The sequence below is a fragment of the Eretmochelys imbricata genome, chromosome 15, assembly GCF_965152235.1.
Source record: "Eretmochelys imbricata isolate rEreImb1 chromosome 15, rEreImb1.hap1, whole genome shotgun sequence".
NCBI classification, from domain to species: domain Eukaryota; kingdom Metazoa; phylum Chordata; order Testudines; family Cheloniidae; genus Eretmochelys; species Eretmochelys imbricata.
Genome location: NC_135586.1, coordinates 5,890,512 through 5,909,960, shown reverse-complemented (window position 1 = coordinate 5,909,960; position 19,449 = coordinate 5,890,512). Strand labels below are relative to the sequence as shown.

At 44.1% G+C, this 19,449-nt stretch overlaps 1 protein-coding gene across 5 annotated transcripts in view; it reads left to right on the top strand.

Moving 5' to 3' along the window:
- The first annotated feature begins 5,134 nt into the window (after window positions 1–5,134).
- The window catches only part of LRRC74B (leucine rich repeat containing 74B), a 30,550-nt gene continuing 16,235 nt past the window's right edge, over window positions 5,135–19,449 (top strand). For 2 of the 5 annotated variants that reach the window (XM_077835082.1, XM_077835081.1), the window contains exons 1-5: window positions 5,891–6,043; window positions 7,411–7,570; window positions 8,564–8,706; window positions 10,315–10,447; window positions 16,678–16,884. In XM_077835082.1, the coding sequence (XP_077691208.1) occupies window positions 5,915–6,043; window positions 7,411–7,570; window positions 8,564–8,706; window positions 10,315–10,447; window positions 16,678–16,884 (772 nt within the window). In that variant the 5' untranslated portion in view covers window positions 5,891–5,914. Of the gene's footprint in view, window positions 5,185–5,890; window positions 6,044–7,410; window positions 7,571–8,563; window positions 8,707–10,314; window positions 10,448–16,677; window positions 16,885–19,449 lie in introns of those variants that run through there. The other 3 variants (XM_077835084.1, XM_077835083.1, XM_077835085.1) reach the window with 3 other exon arrangements.

Genomic DNA, 19,449 nt, shown 5'->3' with positions numbered 1-19,449 from the left:
AAAAGGGCATAGCACACCACCTCTGACTCCAGTGGGAGATGCAGGGGGCTCAGCACCAATGAAAGGCAGCCATGTTAGGATATAGATATTCAGGCCTGTCTGTAAAGGCCTATACTCTAAGAATTTAGGTGTATTCTTATCACTTGGCTAATTATAGAAGTATAAAAGAAAGGAATCAAAATCACTGTCTGCTGGTGTAAGGGCCTTCTCATATTGTGACAGTCTGAGGCCCTGTTCTTAGGCTAAGGCCTTTGGCTAAGCAGCAGAGGCAGCCATAAGCTAGGAAGCGAACAGTCACATCCTCACATTCCAAACTAGTCACACTGAAATAAGGTGCTATTGGGCTGTTAGGCACTATCAGGACAGGATTGTATTCCTATCACCTCCAGAGAAAGGGAAGTGCCTAGAAAATGTAAAAGGAAACTTAGTTTGATAGCATCCTGTCTGGCAAGAACTCACTTATCAATAGCTGGGATGTGAAACCCTCACTTCTGTATTGTCTTATCAGTATAGTTTCCACTTTGCTATTGTTTGTCTGTATAATCTCTGTCTGGTTCTGTGATTGTTCCTGTCTGCTGTATAATTAATTTTGCTGGGTGTAAACTAATTAAGGTGGTGGGATATAATTGGTTACATAATCATGTTACAATATGTTAGGATTGGTTAGTTAAATTTCAGGAAAATGATTGGTTAAGGTATAGCTAAGCAGAACTCAAGTTTTACTATATAATCTGTAGTCAATGAGGAAGTGACTGGGTGTGGGTGGGCATGTGAGTGTGTGAGATGGGAACAGGGAATGGGGGTAAGAAAATTGGAATCATGTTTTGCTAAAGGGGGAAATGGGAACAGGGAATGGGAGTAAGGAAGTTGGAATCATGTTTGGCTAAGGGTAGGAATGGGAACAGGGACACAGGTGTAAGGCTCTGTGGTGTCAGAGCTGGGAAGGAGGATACTAAGGAAGGAAACTGGAATCATGCTTGCTGGAAGTTCACCCCAATAAACATCAAATTGTTTGCACCTTTGGACTTCGGGTATTGTTGCTCTCTGTTCATGTGAGAAGGACCAGGGAAGTAAGTGGGTGAAGGAATAAGCCCTCTAACAAGCCAGTGTAATTTAGATGCCTAATTCCAGGTATGCAGTCTGGAAAATGCCAGCCCTAGTATATTGTGAAGAGCTTGCATGACAGATTGTGGGGCAGAGCTGCCACGAGGGGTTTGTTTACACCCTCTAGTTGCCCTGGAGAGGGAGCCAGCACAGAGGGTGTAACACCCCTGCCCCCTAAATGAGCCCAATTCCTTGGGCTTGGAGCAGAGTGAGCTGAACTTCCCCCTTAGATGGGGAGGAAGGTTTTTTGCTAGTCATATGTTGCTTTGCGTGCAGGGAGTTAAATGCATTTTAGGATACCAGGAAATAAATTTGTACCAAATGGCTCAAGATTTTCCTAAAACACAACAAAGTGTCAGTAGTTTCCTGCCTGAATGCAGTTCCTGGTGGGAGGCGACTGCAATGTAGGGGGTGTCTCTGCAAGCCAGCGCATTCCGTGGGGGCTGGTCTGAAATAGCAGTTCACATTCCGCCCTTCAGTTAAATAGTGGCTCACAGATGCTCTTAATATTAGACTTAGCTACTAGGTGCATTTACACTTGAGCTTAAACTTAGTCAACTGAAGTCAGTGGGAGCTGTATATGAGTGAGGACTGGGGGATCAAACCCTTGTAGATGGTCTTGTTACATAGGTATGTTTTAATAAGTGGGGGTCTTAGTTAGAAACAAGAGCAGCAGTTGCCTGTAAAAGAAAGACTAAACTGTCCTCTTCCTAGGGGAGTGAATGCAAAACTCCCACTTACGCATTAGGGCAGGCTGGGCCACAGCACATGTGATTATGATTAGCTGGAAATGCATTGGCCATTCTCAAATCTCGGGGATGGGTCTTCAGCTATTGTACTGAATTCGCTGGAGCTCCATGACTCACCCCAATTGAGGACCCAGCCATCAGACTTCAACCCAGTTATGCTAACTGCAGAGCGGGTGCTTTGAATCGTTATGGTGGGACATTCCAGCACTATCTACATGTATCGCTTCCTCCTGCTCCAGGCAAAATTAAGGTTGGGATTAAGGCCTGGTCTACACTTTAAACATTTTACCAGCATGGCTACATTGGTTAGTTGTGTGAGTTTTTGCTGACATAGCTATGCTGGTAAAAGTTCAAGTTTGGATGTGGTTATTAGAGGTACCAGTATAGCTTATATTTAGGGCTGTCAATTAATTGCAGTTATTTACATGATTAACTAAAAATAATTAATCACAATTTTAAAAATCGCGTTTATAACAATAGAATACCAATTGAATACCAATTGAAATTTATTAAATATTTTGGATGTTTTTCTACATTTTCAATATTGATTTCAATTTACAACACAGAATACAAAGTGCTCAGTGCTCACTTTATATTATTTTTTATTACAAATATTTGCACTGTAAAATGATAAAAGAAACAGTATTTTTCAATTCACCTCATACAAGTACTGAAGTGCAATCTCTTTATCGTGAAAGTGTAACTTACAAATGCAGATTTTTTTGGTTACAAAACTGCACTCAAAACCAAAACAGTGTAAAACTTTAGAGCTTACAAGTACACTCAATCGCTAAGACAAACAAGTTTGTTTACATTGATGGGAGATACTGCTGCCTGCTTCTTATTTATGTTGTAGCCGGCATTGCAAGGTATTTACATGCCGGATATGCTAAACATTCATATGCCCCTTCATACTTCGCCCATCATTCCAGAGGACATGCTTCCATGCTGACGATGTTCGTTTAAAAAAAAATGCATCAATTAAATTTGTGACTGTACTCTTTGGGGGGAGAATTGTATGTCTCCTGCTCTGTTTTACCTGAATTCTGCATATATTTCATGTTATAGCAGTCTTGGATGATGATTCAGCATATGTTCGTTTTAAGAACACTTTCACAGCAGATTTGACAAAATACAAAGAAGGTGAACTTGTGGCACCTTAGAGACTAACCAATTTATTTGAGCATGAGCTTTCGTGAGCTACAGCTCATTTCATCGGATGCAAAGAAGGTGAGACTTCTAAAAATAGCTACAGCACTTGACCCAAGGTTTAAGAATCTGAAATGCCATCCCAGAATCTGAGAGGGACAAGGTGTGGAGCATGCTTTTTGAAGTCTTAAAAGAGAAACACTCTGATGCAGAAACTACAGAACCAAAACCAACAAAAAAGAAAATCAAACTTCTGCTGGTGGCGTCTGACTCAGATGATGAAAATAAACATGTATCGGTCTGCACTGCTTTGGATTGTTATCAAGCAGAAGTCATCGTCAGCACGGACGCATGTCCTGTGGAATGGTGGTTGAAACATGAAGGGACATATGAATGTTTAGCGCATCTGGCACGTAAATATCTTGCAAAGCCAGTTACAACAGTGCCATGTGAATGCCTGTTCTCACTTTCAGGTGACATTGTAAACAAGAAGTGGGCAGCATTACCTCCTGCAAATTGTAACCAACCTTGTTTGTCTGAGTAACTGGCTGACCAAGAAGTAGGAGTGAGTGGACTTATAGGCTCTAAAGTTTTATATTGTTTTATTTTTGAATGCAGTTATTTTTTGTACATAATTCTACATTTGTAAGTTCAAATTACATGATAAAGAGATTGCACTACAATACTTGTATGAGGTAGAATTGAAAAATACTATTTCTTTTGTCTTTTACAGTGCAAATATTTATAATAAAAAATAAATATAAAGTGAGCACTGTACACTTTGTATTCTATGTTATAATTGAAATTAATATATTTGAAAATATAGAAAACATCCAAAATATTTAAAATAAATCATATTCTATTTTTGTTTAACAGCGCGATTAATCACGCGATTTTTTTTTTTTAATCGCTTGACAGCCCTACTTATATTGCTTCCTGAACAGGAATAAGCTAGACCAGTATAAGGCACTCACACCAGTTTGGGCTAGCCTACACAAACAATGCATGGCAAACTGGAGTGTAAATCTATCCCAAATTAGCCTGCCATGCACTAAAAGTTCCCCAGTGCACTTTATTCTACTCCCATTTCAAAGGGGTTGGGGGACGTGGCAGAGTAGATCAGAGCACACTATGGAACTTTTAGTGCACTGCAGCATTGTCTACACGGATACTTGGTGTGCAGGGCTTGTTTGGGGGAGATTTACACCCCAGCTTGCCACACACTGTTTGTTTACACAAGCCTTTTAACTGTGCCCATGCCTGGGTAGGGTTTGCTGCTGTCACTACATCTGCATAGTTAAAATGGCAAAGCTTTTTAAGACAAGGCCTAAGTCACCAGCTGCAGTTCTCATTGCATTTCTGCAGACCATGTGGGATATGCCACCTTCTGGCAACCTGAGAAAGAACAGTATGAAAAAAGAAGCTGTCAGGATATTGTAAAACAAAGGGTCTACATTGTAACTATTATTTTACAGTGGGGCTGGAGCCATTGAGCACTGTTCCAGCAGAAACAATTACTTACTAAATCACCTGCAGGGATTGTCAGTGCAATCTGCAGTCTAGAAGCCCTATTTATTGGGGAAAATGTCACCATTCCAAATCACTCGACTACCAGGAGACTCCAGTTGGCCAATTGTTACTTCATTTTTTCCTTTTTTCCATTTTTTTTGGCAGCTCCCAGTTAGTATCAGAACAAATGGAAAGTAGAGGTGGTTGAAAAAGAAAACGATTTCATAAAAACATTTTTTGTTTTGCCAGGCTCAATGGACCAATATTTCCATTATTTAAAAGTTTTCACAATTTTTTTCTGAAAACATTCCCAGAGAGCAGATCCTTGCAAATGTTCATGTAGCACAAAGGGTGTTGAAATCACCTACATCTGTGTGGCTCAGAAGTGACACCAGTGGGCACGACCAGCACCTACATCCCCCAGCAGCTGTAACTGAGGGCTTGTCCACACCTACAGCAGTGCCGTGGTTAGTGAAGATGCTACCTATGCAGTTAATCCATCTCCCCCAGAGGCGGTAGCATGTTGACAGGAGAAGCCCTCCCATTGACACACCACTCTCTGCACCAGTATAACTACCTCGCCCAGGGGGATTTTCCCTGCTCCTGAGCGACATAGTTATATGGCCAAGAGTTGGTGCTGCATATCAAGCAAGAGACCACAACCATGCACCAGGTCTGAGGGTAGCAGATAAGGGCTACAGAGGGCACAGCAGGGGTGGGGCCTAGCTGGGCTGGGAGACATGGCAAGGGCAGAGCTGGGATACTGGGGGCACAGTGGGGCTGGGAGTTGTGATGGGGGTGGGGCACTGGGTGCACAGCAGCGGTGGGGGTGGGGCCAGGATACTGGGGGCACAGCAGGTGTGGGGGCGGGGCCAGGATACTGGGCTGGGGACGGGGCACTGGTGGCTCAGCAGGGCTGGGAGGCACGGCGGGCGGTGAGGCATGATACTGGGGGCACAGCAGAGATGAGGGGCGGGGCCAGGATACTGGGGGTACAGTAGGGTGAAGACAGGGCACAGCAGGGGCGGGGCTGGGATACTGGGCGGGGCACTGGGGGCACAACAGGGCTCGGAGGCACGGCGGGGGGTGGTGCCAGGATACTGGGGGCACAGCAGGGCTGGGGGCGGGGCACTGGGGGCACAACAGCGCTGGGAGGCGCGGCGGGGGCGGGGCCGCGCCGAGGCACCAGGCCCAGCCCTTACTGGGGCCGCTCCCAGGATTGCCATGGCAGCAGCACAACAAGCCGTGAGCAGCCACTTGCCCCTTTAGATGACCCCTGAGCGCTGATTGGTTCCATAGGCGCACGTGAGCCGCTTTCTCCCTTCTGATTGGGCAGCGTGGCCATAGGCGTGGCTCGTGACCCGCCCGCATGGCGGGCAGGGTGTTAGGGATCGCGCTGCCTGATGCTGCCAGTGCCGGTGCGGAGAGAGCGGGGCCCGGCGCCCGCGGCGGCTGTTGGGGTCCGGCCGCCCAGCCGGCCCCGGGCGGAGCTCCGCCGTGGCAGCGTGCGTTCCGCCGCCTCCTGCGGCGCGGTGAGGCCGGGGGCGGGGAGCTGGCGTGCGGGGCAGGGGCCTAGTGGAGCTCGGCGGCCCCGTCCTTGTGCCCCGGCGCTTGTGAGGGAGCCTTGCTCCCGGCCCCTGGAGCGTGTGCCTGAGTCTGCAGGCAGCCTGCACCCCTGGCCCTGTTTGGGGCAGCGGAGTGACGCGGGGCATCACGGGGGGGCAGGAACAAGGATGGGGGGTGTTTCACCACTGAAATCAGCAGGTGAAGAGGCTGCTGGTTTGCCCACCAGGGGCCTGGCTGTCCAAGACCCTTCTCTTTCCCCCTGCACAGCACCATCCCCCCCTGCACAGCACCATCCCTGCTCTGAAATCCACATGGTGCTTTTAGAGAATTCCCGTTGAGCTGTATTCCAGCCCTTTAGGCAAAGTCCCCAGTGTGCAGTGGGATTCTAAAGGTCTAGCTGGTATTGAAGAAATGTGTTAGGCCTGGGTAGATCTCAGCTACTCTCCAAAATCTGAGCTGTCTTTTTTCAAAGTAAATTTCAAGCTGTTATTGTTGTGAAGAAAGCTTTGCATTTTGTTATTTACACACTGCAAGAGTTACACAGTTAATCCATCTTTCTGAGTGGTGGTAGCCAAATTGATGAAGACTAGGATTTAATCTCACAGGAGTATGAGATTAACCAAACTAATGTTTCTAAAGTGCTTGGAGATCATTGGATGAAAGATGCTGCAAGTGCAAAGGATTTAGACCCAAACATTGTGATTCTAGTTGTCTTTCCCAGCTAAGTCATCAGTTCAAATGTAGTACGAGATGCCCAAAAGTCACAGGAGGTGTCTGAAATGCATTGTGTGGTGGAGACAGTCCAGTTCTAGAGGACAGGTGCTGTTGTCGTACTCTTTAGCAGTTCCAACTGAAAGTGCAAGTATTGAATGAACCCCTCACCACTAGAAGTCCCTCCAGGTCAGGGCTGTTGTTTAGGTACCTTCAGTTTCAGACTACTAGTCCAGCTCCTTCCACCAGTACAGAAATAGATTATGAGATGGGTGCCTGTGAATCACTCATTGGATTTCTTACTGTAATGTTAGTAAGAGTTGGCTCAATAATAACTGAAGTTACAAATTTCAGAGTAGCAGCCGTGTTAGTCTGTATCCATAAAAAGAAAAGGAGTACTTGTGGCACCTTAGAGACTAACAAATTTATTAGAGCATAAACTTTCGTGAGCTACAGTTTATGCTCTAATAAATATGTTAGTCTCTAAGGTGCCACAAATACTCCTTTTCTTTTTTTGAAGTTACAAAGTAGCTTACACTCTTAAGCAGTTACTTACCAAGAATAAGATCTTTATATTCACTGAAAAGAAGAATTTCTGTGTAACCTTCTTGTGTGTTTCAAGACTGTCCCCAGGTCCGTTTGTGAGCGTGCTGTGCACCAGGAAAGAGATGCTTGTAACAGAACAAACACACCGGATGATTCGGAGGGGAATGAGAGTGAGGAGAAGGCTGATGAAGATAGCGAGAGGGAGGAAGAGTGGGATACTGACCTTGAAATAGAAGGTACAAAACATCCCACCTGCCCTGATTTGCCCAGTGGTAGGAATCTCTTCCAGCATGACACGGGTTGGATCTGGCACAATTTGTCCTATATCTGTAGAACAGTATCAAAACTGGCAGTGAACATGCAATTTTCCCTGATCTTCTCTAAGTGAAGAATGAATGTACTCTTAATTCCTTTTTCTTTCTCTTTACAAAACAAAGCAAAACCAAAAATAAACAACGCTCTTAGGAAACTCAGTGCAAACAGTTTGTGATCTCATTCACTGACTGAAAAGTTGGGAGATGGAAAACATAAGGTAAAGTACATATGCTCCCTTGTTCACTAGGTTGAAGTTCTTAATTACCCATTATTATTACCTTATTATTTTTGCAGATCTTGGCCACCTCATTCATTGTATGAGTTATATGGTGAGTCCAGAATGAGAGACGGCTTCAATCTTTATTTTTATATAACTTACTGAAATAAAAGTGAAGAGGAGGTCTGCACACAGAACACTTGCTTTTAATCAAATTTAAAATTTAAATTAAACATTTACCTTAAATGTTGCTTAAATTTTTACAACTTTATTTATATAATTTCTGTTACGTTGTTTTTATCCATATCACTCAGAGAATTCACTGAGCAGAATGCAACTTGTGGGCTGAGGGCTTGATCCAAAACCAATTTGAAATCAATGGCAAGACTTCCATTGACATCAGTCACTTTTTTTTGGATCAAGCCTCTAATGAGGCAGGGATCTTGTAAATAATTGTATGTGATCATGTAACACACAACAAGCAGCAGCGTCAAGTATGTTTGGACAATTCTGCTTTCCTGAGTCTTGCCTCACTCTGCTCTGTTAACTTTGAGTGCATGGAGACTCTGGGGAAGGTGCTGGAAAGAAATATAAATTCTTTAATTTCCATTTTTTGGTAAAATTGTTAATTTGGAAGTGCTGTTTTTTGTTTGTACAGCTTGTTTTCTCTATGTCCGTTGTCCTTTTTCTAATATAGAAACCAAGGAACCTTTTGACCCAACTGGAAGGACCAGATACATAGCAGCCTGCCAACTATATAGAGTGGTACCCATATCCTATTTCCTGCGTCACATGAAGGACTCTGAACTGATTATGAAGCACCATGGACTTGGCACACAGGTAACGGTTGCAGAAAATAGAATAAATCACTTCACTTTGGCACAGTGAAGGCTGCAATGTGCGCTCTGCGATGTATGGTGGTTGTGCCAGTGGCTAGGGGGTGTCTCTGGATGGGGGAAATAACGTATATGTACTAATTAAACTGATATTAGCTTTTCACTTTCTTGGTTTTGTGATGTATATTATGTGTAGACCAGCATTAAATATATTATGTTTGGGTATGAACAAAGTAAAACTTGATGATCTATTGAAAGTTATTGGACAGGCCAGAACAAGGGGACTTAATTTAAACCAAAGAAGGAATAATACATTTAAGAATTTCAGCTGTTGTTGCTGTATAAAGAATGGCGAGTAGGGGAAGTGGGCTTTCAGCTAAGGAGGAGAGGGAGTGCAGTCAAACAACATAAATGTATTTAAGCAAAATGAGATGCCACATGAAATTTAGCACATCTTAAGGGGAATTGGTCAGCTTTGTCATCTTGACAGCACCTGGCTGTCCTTTCTGTGGGACGGTGGATTAGATTTCTCCCCACTGCACCCCACAGGAATACCCAGGGCTGTGGGATAAGATTTTTATCCTCCTTGGGTGTACACTTTTTTTTAATGTAATATACATGTGTTTCTATATGGTTAAAATTCATAAGTTTAAACAACATTCTAAAACTTTTTAAAGAAGTTCTGTATGTAGGTTAGTGTCACAGTCCTAGCCACAATGGGCTTGTAGTTGCTTCTGGTTTTACACAACTTACTTTGCAGGAACACATGACTCATGCTGTAAAATGCAACAAGCCTTAATGCTCACCTGTGATGGTAATAAACATGGTAGAATTAGGGAAATTAGAACTGAAGTAGACCTATTAGATCCCTTCACCCTCTTGTTCCTTACACTGTATTTAGGGTTGGAGAGTGTAGATTTTTTTTTTTTTAATTTCATGGATAATGTCAGTCCATTTACTTCCAAATTTAAAATATTTTAATCCAGTTAAGTAATTTATTCCAAACTTAATGGCTCTAGATCTTAGGAGTAATAACGGAAATAAAATCGTAAGTGGTACTTATCCTAGTATTAGTTACTGATTGCTTGATAGAACTGACAATGAGTGAAGGCACCAGGCGTCCTCGAGTTGCACAAATCAGATATTTGTAATTTTCTCTCTCTCTCTACATTATGAATATCGGTAAACTTTTTTATTATTTCTAGGTGGATGGAGAAATCATTAATGACACTTACCAACTCATATTGCATCCTTTGAACTCTAACTCTATTCTGCATTGCTTTTTCCAGTCTAGTTTTAAATCACTCACACAAGGGGGCTTCTACTACTTTCCTTAAGAGACAGTGGGTTAGATCCTGCATCCATTCGAAGTTGCTGAGAATTTTGCAATTGACTTCACTGGTAGCAGGATGGGACCTGTTGTTGGGTATGGACTTGTAGAGGTCCTTTTCTTTCACTTGTGTTCTTCAGAAATGCAGCCAGGGCCTGGAGAGCTTTTGTCAATCTATATATTCTTGATAGGTTAAGGAAAACTGAAATAAGCAAACCACTAAAAGTGCTCGTTGTACCAAATAGACCCATGAGTGACTCATTATGCTGTTATATGTTCCAGGGTGCCAAAGCTTTATCTCTTTCCTTGATGACCAACACCTCCATCGTAAAGTTAAACCTGAGTGATAATTGGCTGGATGGAGAAGGGGCAGCTGCAGTTGCAGAGATGTTAAAAGAAAACTGTTACATTTCAGGTTTGTGTCTTAATTCAAAGGTAATTCTGTTGTAAGGCATGTATCAGAGTGTGGCAATAAGGTTTTATGAGAGAGGAGGAAGTTCTTGTTTGCATATTTGGCTGATCCCATTGATTGTCACTGCTCACATGAAAGAGGGCTACAGAATTGGACCCTACTTTGAAAAGTGACTATTTAAAATAGTGCCTTCTTATTCAGATCTCCATGTATGTATTCATAGCCTTTACTTTTATGAATTCATGTCTTTACTCCTGTTATCTCTGCAAAGTCAATAGCATTCTGGGAGAGGGAGCTGAATTCTCTTCTGGTTCATGAATCAGTAACGGAACTGGAATTTGGGAGAATAGTTGCAGGATATTGTTGAAGATGCATAAGGCAGAAAAAGCCCATCTTAACTTTCAGATTCCACGTTGAGTTTGCTGGACTGGCAGTTAGAACAACTGTCTTATAATTAAGGGCTAGCAGAGCTAAGCCCCATACAGGGTGCTCCAGCTCATATCTGTGCTGTAAGGACTGGGCTAGGGTGACAAAGTGGACTTTGCTCAGCTTTGCAACACCTAGTTTTAGGTGTCCTGCCACCCATTGGAATCCACGTTCCTGAGTCAGGTACACCAGCTCTCCAGACAATGCATGGGGAGAGTTAGGTGCCTAAAAAATGGAGCCACAGAAGCTAGCAAACTGGGTGGGCAGCCACCAAAGCTGTCAAGTAGAAAGTGGCTTAAGGGAGGTGGTGAAGGTGTTCCGCGTTTACTCAGTCGCCCAGTAGTTTGAGCACTTCCCTCTGAAGTGGAAGAGCTCAGTTCAAATCCCAAGGCTGCCTAATCTGGAGCAGGGACTTGAGCCTAGGTCTCCTACCTCAGATATCTGAGATCTCAGATGTGTGAGGTTCCATGAAGCTGGAGTAGCACTACCCCAACAGATGGATTCTGAGGTGAGGGAAGAGTGTCTCCCCTTTTCTACACACCCCATTGACCCCCACCCCACACCCCCAGTTTATCACTTTGACAAGCCGGTAGTTGGGAAGGTAGGAAGCAGTGGAGGCAGGCAAGGAGGATGAGCTGGACACTGGTGTCTGCAGCTTATTTTGGGCACAAGCTGCCATAGTTTTACTTGTAAACTAAATACATTTGCTCTGGGAAGTATTGAGACGCACACGCATGAAATCCTCCATGCCATTTTTTACAGTCCCTTTTCAGAACTGCATTTTAATATATAAGTATTGATGTCTGTTGAGACAGACATCAGAATTTATCGATGCAAGAACTTAAACCCTTGATTAATATTTACCTTGAAAGACAATAGATTTTGATGTATGTAAGGGAGCAGTATGACTGCTCAGAGCTCCGGTATGAAACTGTAGAAAAACCTGAGTGTCTCTGGATTAAGTTTAGAAGTGTGTGCAACAAGAGTGATGTAGTGGTGGGAGTCTGCTATAGACCACCGGACCGGGGGATGAGGTAGATGAGGCTTTCTTCCGGCAGCTCACGGAAGCTACTAGATCGCATGCCCTGATTCTCATGGGTGACTTTAATTTTCCTGATATCTGCTGGGAGAGCAATACAGCGGTGCATAGACAATCCAGGAAGTTTTTGGAAAGCGTAGGGGACAATTTCCTGGCGCAAGTGCTAGAGGAGCCAACTAGGGGGGGCACTTTTCTTGACCTGCTGCTCACAAACCGGGTAGAATTAGTGGGGGAAGCAAAAGTGGATGGGAATCTGGGAGGCAGTGACCATGAGTTGGTTGAGTTCAGGATCCTGACGCAGGGAAGAAAGGTAAGCAGCAGGATACGGACCCTGGACTTCAGGAAAGCAGACTTCGACTCCCTCAGGGAACGGATGGCCAGGATCCCCTGGGGGACTAACTTGAAGGGGAAAGGAGTCCAGGAGAGCTGGCTGTATTTCAAGGAATCCCTGTTGAGGTTACAGGGACAAACCATCCCAATGAGTCGAAAGAATAGTAAATATGGCAGGCGACCAGCTTGGCTTAATGGTGAAATCCTAGCGGATCTTAAACATAAAAAAGAAGCTTACAAGAAGTGGAAGGTTGGACATATGACCAGGGAAGAGTATAAAAATATTGCTCTGGCATGTAGGAATGAAATCAGGAGGGCCAAATCGCACCTGGAGCTGCAGCTAGCGAGAGATGTCAAGAGTAACAAGAAGGGTTTTTTCAGGTATGTTGGCAACAAGAAGAAAGCCAAGGAAAGTGTGGGCCCCTTACTGAATGAGGGAGGCAACCTAGTGACAGAGGATGTGGAAAAAGCTAATGTACTCAATGCTTTTTTTGCCTCTGTTTTCACTAACAAGGTCAGCTCCCAGACTGCTGCGCTGGGCATCACAAAATGGGGAAGAGATGGCCAGCCCTCTGTGGAGATAGAGGTGGTTAGGGACTATTTAGAAAAGCTGGACGTGCACATGTCCATGGGGCCGGACGAGTTGCATCCGAGAGTGCTGAAGGAATTGGCGGCTGTGATTGCAGAGCCATTGGCCATTATCTTTGAAAACTCGTGGCGAACGGGGGAAGTCCCAGATGACTGGAAAAAGGCTAATGTAGTGCCAATCTTTAAAAAAGGGAAGAAGGAGGATCCTGGGAACTACAGGCCAGTCAGCCTCACCTCAGTCCCTGGAAAAATCATGGAGCAGGTCCTCAAAGAATCAATCCTGAAGCACTTGCATGAGAGGAAAGTGATCAGGAACAGCCAGCATGGATTCACCAAGGGAAGGTCATGCCTGACTAATCTAATCGCCTTTTATGATGAGATTACTGGTTCTGTGGATGAAGGGAAAGCAGTGGATGTATTGTTTCTTGACTTTAGCAAAGCTTTTGACACGGTCTCCCATAGTATTCTTGCCAGCAAGTTAAGGAAGTATGGGCTGGATGAATGCACTATAAGGTGGGTAGAAAGCTCGCTAGATTGTCGGGCTCAACGGGTACTGATCAATGGCTCCATGTCTAGTTGGCAGCCGGTATCAAGTGGAGTACCCCAAGGGTCGGTCCTGAGGCCGGTTTTGTTCAATATCTTCATAAATGATCTGGAGGATGGTGTGGATTGCACTCTCAGCAAATTTGCGGATGATACTAAACTGGGAGGAGTGGTAGATATGCTGGAGGGGAGGGATAGGATAAAGAAGGACCTAGACAAATTGGAGGATTGGGCCAAAAGAAATCTGATGAGGTTCAATAAGGATAAGTGCAGGGTCCTGCACTTAGGATGGAAGAATCCAATGCGCCGCTACAGACTAGGGACCGAATGGCTAGGCAGCAGTTCTGCGGAAAAGGACCTAGGGGTGACAGTGGACGAGAAGCTGGATATGAGTCAGCAGTGTGCCTTTGTTGCCAAGAAGGCCAATGGCATATTGGGATGTATAAGTAGGGGCATAGCGAGCAGATCGAGGGACGTGATCGTTCCCCTCTATTCGACATTGGTGAGGCCTCATCTGGAGTACTGTGTCCAGTTTTGGGCCCCACACTACAAGAAGGATGTGGATAAATTGGAGAGAGTCCAGCGAAGGGCAACAAAAATGATTAGGGGTCTAGAACACGTGACTTATGAGGAGAGGCTGAGGGAGCTGGGATTGTTTAGCCTGCAGAAGAAAAGAATGAGGGGGGATTTGATAGCTGCTTTCAACTACCTGAAAGGGGGTTCCAAAGAGGATGGCTCTAGACTGTTCTCAATGGTAGCAGATGACAGAACGAGGAGTAATGGTCTCAAGTTGCAGTGGGGGAGGTTTAGATTGGATATTAGGAAAAACTTTTTCACTAAGAGGATGGTGAAACTCTGGAATGTGTTACCTAGGGAGGTGGTAGAATCTCCTTCCTTGGAGGTTTTTAAGGTCAGGCTTGACAAAGCCTTGGCTGGGATGATTTAACTGGGAATTAATTGGTCCTGCTTCGAGCAGGGGGTTGGACTAGATGACTTTCAGGGGTCCCTTCCAACCCTGATATTCTATGATTCTATGATGTCCTCTAAAACCTGATTTTAGTGTTTGTATTGTTACATAATTGGATTTACTATAAAAGTAACTGCTGATTTAATAAATCTCTTAAGCGTACAAGTGACAAGGTGGGGGAGGTAATATCTTTTATTGGACCAATTTTTGTTGGTGAGAGAGACAAGCTTTCTAGCTTATGCAGAGCTCTTCTTGAGGTACAGTAACAGTGTTTGTTAACAAATTAACATTTTAAATAGGAGATGCTTAGATAGGAGGAGCAGTTTAAGATTATCTAGTCTCGCCTCCTGCAGTACAGGCCATAGTAACTCATTCAGTAACTTCTACATCAAGCCCATAACTTCTGTGTCAGCTATAGCATCGTTTAGAGAGTTATCTAGTCTTGATTTAAAGTCTTGATGGAGAATTCACCACATCCCTAGTAAGTTGTTCCAATGATAGCTTACTCTCACTTTTAACAGTTTGCACTTTATCTATAGTCCTTATTTGTCTAGCTTCATCTTCCAGCTACTGGATCTCATTCTGCCTTTTTCTGCTAGATTAAAGATCATCTGCTGTCAGAAATTTCTTCCCTATGTAGGTATTTGTAGACCATGATCAAGTCCCTTCTTTCTTGCATAAACTAAATATTAGTTTTTAAATCTCTCTCTCTAGGGCAGGTTTTCCAGTCCATAAATCATTCTTGTAGTTCTTTTCTGAACTTTCCAGTTTTTCAAAATCCTTTTGAAAATGTGGATACCAAAATTGGAAGCAGTAGTCCAGTAATGTTTTCACTAATGTTGTACACAGAGGTAAGAATACCTTGTTTCTTTTTGATATTCCCCTGCATGTACACCCAAAGATTGCACTCACCCTTTTAGCTACTGCATTGCCCTGGGAGCTCATGTTCAGTTGGTTATCTGTCATCTCAGTCCTTTCCAGTGTTGTTGCTTTCCAAGCTACAGTCCCCTATCTTGTAAGCATAACCTCTGTTCTTTGTTCCTAGATGTATGGTTTTGCATTTGGCTATATTCATGCATATCACTCAGATGAAACTGCCTTACTGAACAGTCCAGATCACACTGTAGAACTGATCTGTCCCCATCATTATTTACAATTCCGAGTAGCCTGTGATTAACCAGGTCATCTTGTTTACCTTTTTAAGCATTGGCACTACACTGACTTTTTTCCAGTCTTTTGGAACTTCCCCAATGTGCCAAGCAGGGCTTAAATTCAACAGGTAAATATTTGCAAACCCACAGGAGCCCCAGCACCGTAGCCTGCCCTGCAGCTGAAGCCTGGAGCCCCAAACTAGGTGTGGGGGGGAGAGGGGTGCTCCAGGAAATAATCTCTGAGAATTTAAGCCCTGGTGCCAAAGTTTGTTAAAAATCAACATTTATGATTCAGAGAGCTCCTTGGAAAATTCTTTTGGTATTCTTGAATGGAAATTATTCAGTGAAGTGAATGTTGATGTCGTGTTACTATTTATTTTACTGTTGCATTTTTAGTGTTTGGTTTTAGTTAATGAGAGCTGTCCCTTTAAGAGAAGGCTGTGGCAGCTGTGTGGGACAGTGCCTATGCGGAAGATTTTGCATGTGTGTGCAGAGTGGAGGTGAGCCGCAAAATGGTCAGAACTTGGTTTAATAAACCTGTCTTTCCAAAAAGAGTCTCATTCTCCAAGGTGTCCCATTTAGCGCTAATGGAGGTCTGGATGCCTTGGGTGTTGCTAATGATCTACACAGTCTTTCCTCTGTGGGGCAGCTGTGTGAATCCTGCCCAGCTCAGCAGAGATTAGAAGGTTCTTCTCATCTAATGGCTGGTTGGAGGCCCTTAGCTGAGATGAGTGTGGTGGGTCATAGCACAAATTCACCAACAAGCTTTGCACTAGACTGTAAGTGCTTCGGGGGCAGGGACTGTCTTTCCCTATGTGTTTGTGGACCACCAGGCACAATGGCGCCCTGATCTTTATGGGGTGTAGTCAGAGCTCCATCAGCTGGGTCAAAATTACCTTATTCACTATACATTTGGAAGAGTTGACAACAGGGTAATTGTCACAAACACACTAAGGGTGGGCAGGAGGAGTTTAAAAACTCAGAAGTCAGAGCAAAAGCCACTATTTCAGCTTTTCGTAAATTAAAAATTAATGATTTGGGGGAGGCAATCTCTTAATTTTTGAACTTTGAGGCTTGGCAATACTGCTGTAAGGGTTTTTTCCATTGCAGTGGACAGCTGGAGTCTTTCTGACATCTCCCCTTTAGCTAAATGGTGATTTTGTTCTTGGGTTTTTTCCCCCTCCCCCAGATGTTGATTTATCTGACAACAGACTTGGAGTTAAAGGAGCCGAGGCCCTTTCTGCTATGCTTCTGGAGAATGCTACAGTTCTTACCCTTAAACTTTCAGGAAATGAGTTTGATGACCATGCAGCTAAGTACCTATCTGATGCCCTCCCGGCTAACAATAAAATGGAATCTCTGGATCTGAGTCACAACATGCTTGGTGACACATCAGGTAAAGCAGTGTCTTTGTAGATCCACGTGTTGTATAGTTATATCCTGCTGCAAATTCACACTCCAAGTGGTGAAAACTAAACTTCTCTCTTCTCCCAAAACCACCTGGCTTCCTCCCGCTTTTGTAACCACCTACAGCTCCACCGTCGTCCTCACCACCCAGGCTCATAACCTATGTATCATGTTGGAATCCTTGCTCATGAAACATTCACATCTTCCTCTAAAAATCCATCCTTTTCTCTCTCTCAGCCATTAATCTTGTCTTTCTACACCCTGGTCATTGCTGGTCTGCCACCTTTCGAGATCTTCCATGTTTCATTATGTCCTCCTGTAACCCACAGAGAATGGATCAGCCAAAAATACCATCTCCTCCTGCCACTCAGAGCATGTCACTCCCTTCTTTGAATCCCTTCACTTGGCATCATCTCAGTTTCTGCACTAAGTTCATGTTTCTTGCTGTTCACCTTCAAAGGCCTGAAAAAGCTCCATCTGCCTCCATCTCTGCTGCCATTCTCTCCTGCTCTCTCCAGACCTAACCATCTTCTCTGTCCATCTCTAAATTTTCTCTTTATGCTAGGATTCACTCCCTCTCCTCATGTGCTGAATGGCTTTCCTCACATCATTCAAATCCCTCCTTACAAATAACTTCTCCCAGGATGCCTTTAACACGGCTGTTACTCTGAAACCTGTTCTCAGTGAGTCTGTATTCGCAAAAAGAAAAGGAGTACTTGTGGCACCTTAGAGACTAACCAATTTATTTGAGCATAAGCTTTTGTGAGCTACAGCTCACTTCATCGGATGCTACAGCTCACTTCATCGGATGCATACTGTGGAAAATACTTATTTTCCACAGTATGTATCCGATGAAGGGATGCTGTAGCTCACGAAAGCTTATGCTCAAATAAATTGGTAGGTCTCTAAGGTGCCACACGTACTCCTTTTCTTTTCACTGAGAACAGAGTGAAAAACTGGGATAAGAGAAGAGCAGAGCATAGAAAATTGGGAAGAACAGAAAACCCAGGAGAAGGAGGACAGAGTCTGTTTAGAGACAGAAGAGGAAGAAATAAGGACATAGAGCAGAGAAAAGAAAAGTAAATAGAATAAATAGGCCACTGCTTCTGATGAAATGAGGTGATATGTCTGGGACTGCCGGCATTGGGCAAATACTGATTCATCTTTCCTGCCCTTTAAAGTCTTCTTTTTTAGTTCTGGAAGGGGAGGGGGGGCAGGATGTCAAGGAATGGGAGTGGTTATCCTGTCTTCCCTGACCATCCATGGCGGTCAAACCTGCCTAGCTTGAACCTCTATTACAGGGATTCTCAAACTGGGGGTCGGGACCCCTCAGGGGGTCATGAGGTTATTACATGGGGGGGTTGGGAGCTGTCAGCCTCCACCCCAAACCCTGCTTTGCTTCCAGCATTTATAGTGGTGTTAAATATATTTGTCTTTTTAATTGATAAGGGGGGTCACATGCAGAGGCTTGCTATGTGAAAGGGGTCATCAGTAAAAAAGTTTGAGAACCACTGTTCTATTACCTCTCACCAAAGCCCCTCCACTCCCAGATCAGTCAGGTTGTGGGAGGCAAAAGGGGGGCTATAAAAGAGATGGTTGAGCTGAAGGGAGAAGCAGAATGAAAGGCAGGATAGATCAAGACAGGGAGAATGGAAGAGGGGAGTGGGAGTGGGAGTGGAAGTGGAGGAGGTAGAGGAAGCCAGAGAGAGTTGTTTGTTTCTGAGAGGGGAAAGTACTGGCAAAGCAGGAAGGAGAGATGAACCGTTATGCCATCTTAAGCAGTCTCATGATCTTTGACCTCTCTTTAGAGTATTAACTCACTCCACCAGATCCCTCTCTACTTTAATAGCCTTTCTTAAGATCATTCCCATTGCAGAAATATGTAGAGCTGTGACTTGGTTGTCCATTCATACATTTGCTGAACACTATGCAGTCACTCATGCCTCCACTTCTGATGCCATATTTGGCTCCACTGTTCTAGCTTCAAACTTAGACTCAACTCTGAAGCCCCCCTCCTTCCATAGAGGGAACTGCTTAATAATCACCTAGAGTGGAGCACCTATAGGGACACTACTGGAAGCAGAGATGGTTACTCACCCTGTGTAAAAAGAAAAGGAGTACTTGTCGCACCTTAGAGAGTAACAAATTTATTTGAGCATAAGCTTTCGTGATCTACAGCTCACTTCATCTGTAGCTCATGAAAGCTTATGCTCAAATAAATTTGTTACTCTCTAAGGTGCAACAAGTACTCCTTTTCTTTTTGCGGATACAGACTAACACGGCTGCTACTCTGAAACTTGTCACCCTGTATAGTAACTCTGTTTTTACAATGTGTTTTTTTTGTGGGGGATGGTGCAGAAGTGGGTGTTGGATGGGATTTGACTGCGGAGCTGAGAGGGCTTGGAGACTTGCTTTTGGAAGGATGTCCAGGCATAAGGGGCAGCCTGGAAGAAGGCAAGGAGAAGTTGGGGAGGGAAAGTGAGGGGTATTAAAGCTGGTGGTATTGGTGGAGAGGGTGCAAAAGGAGAGCAGATCTGGGATGTAGACAGGGCAG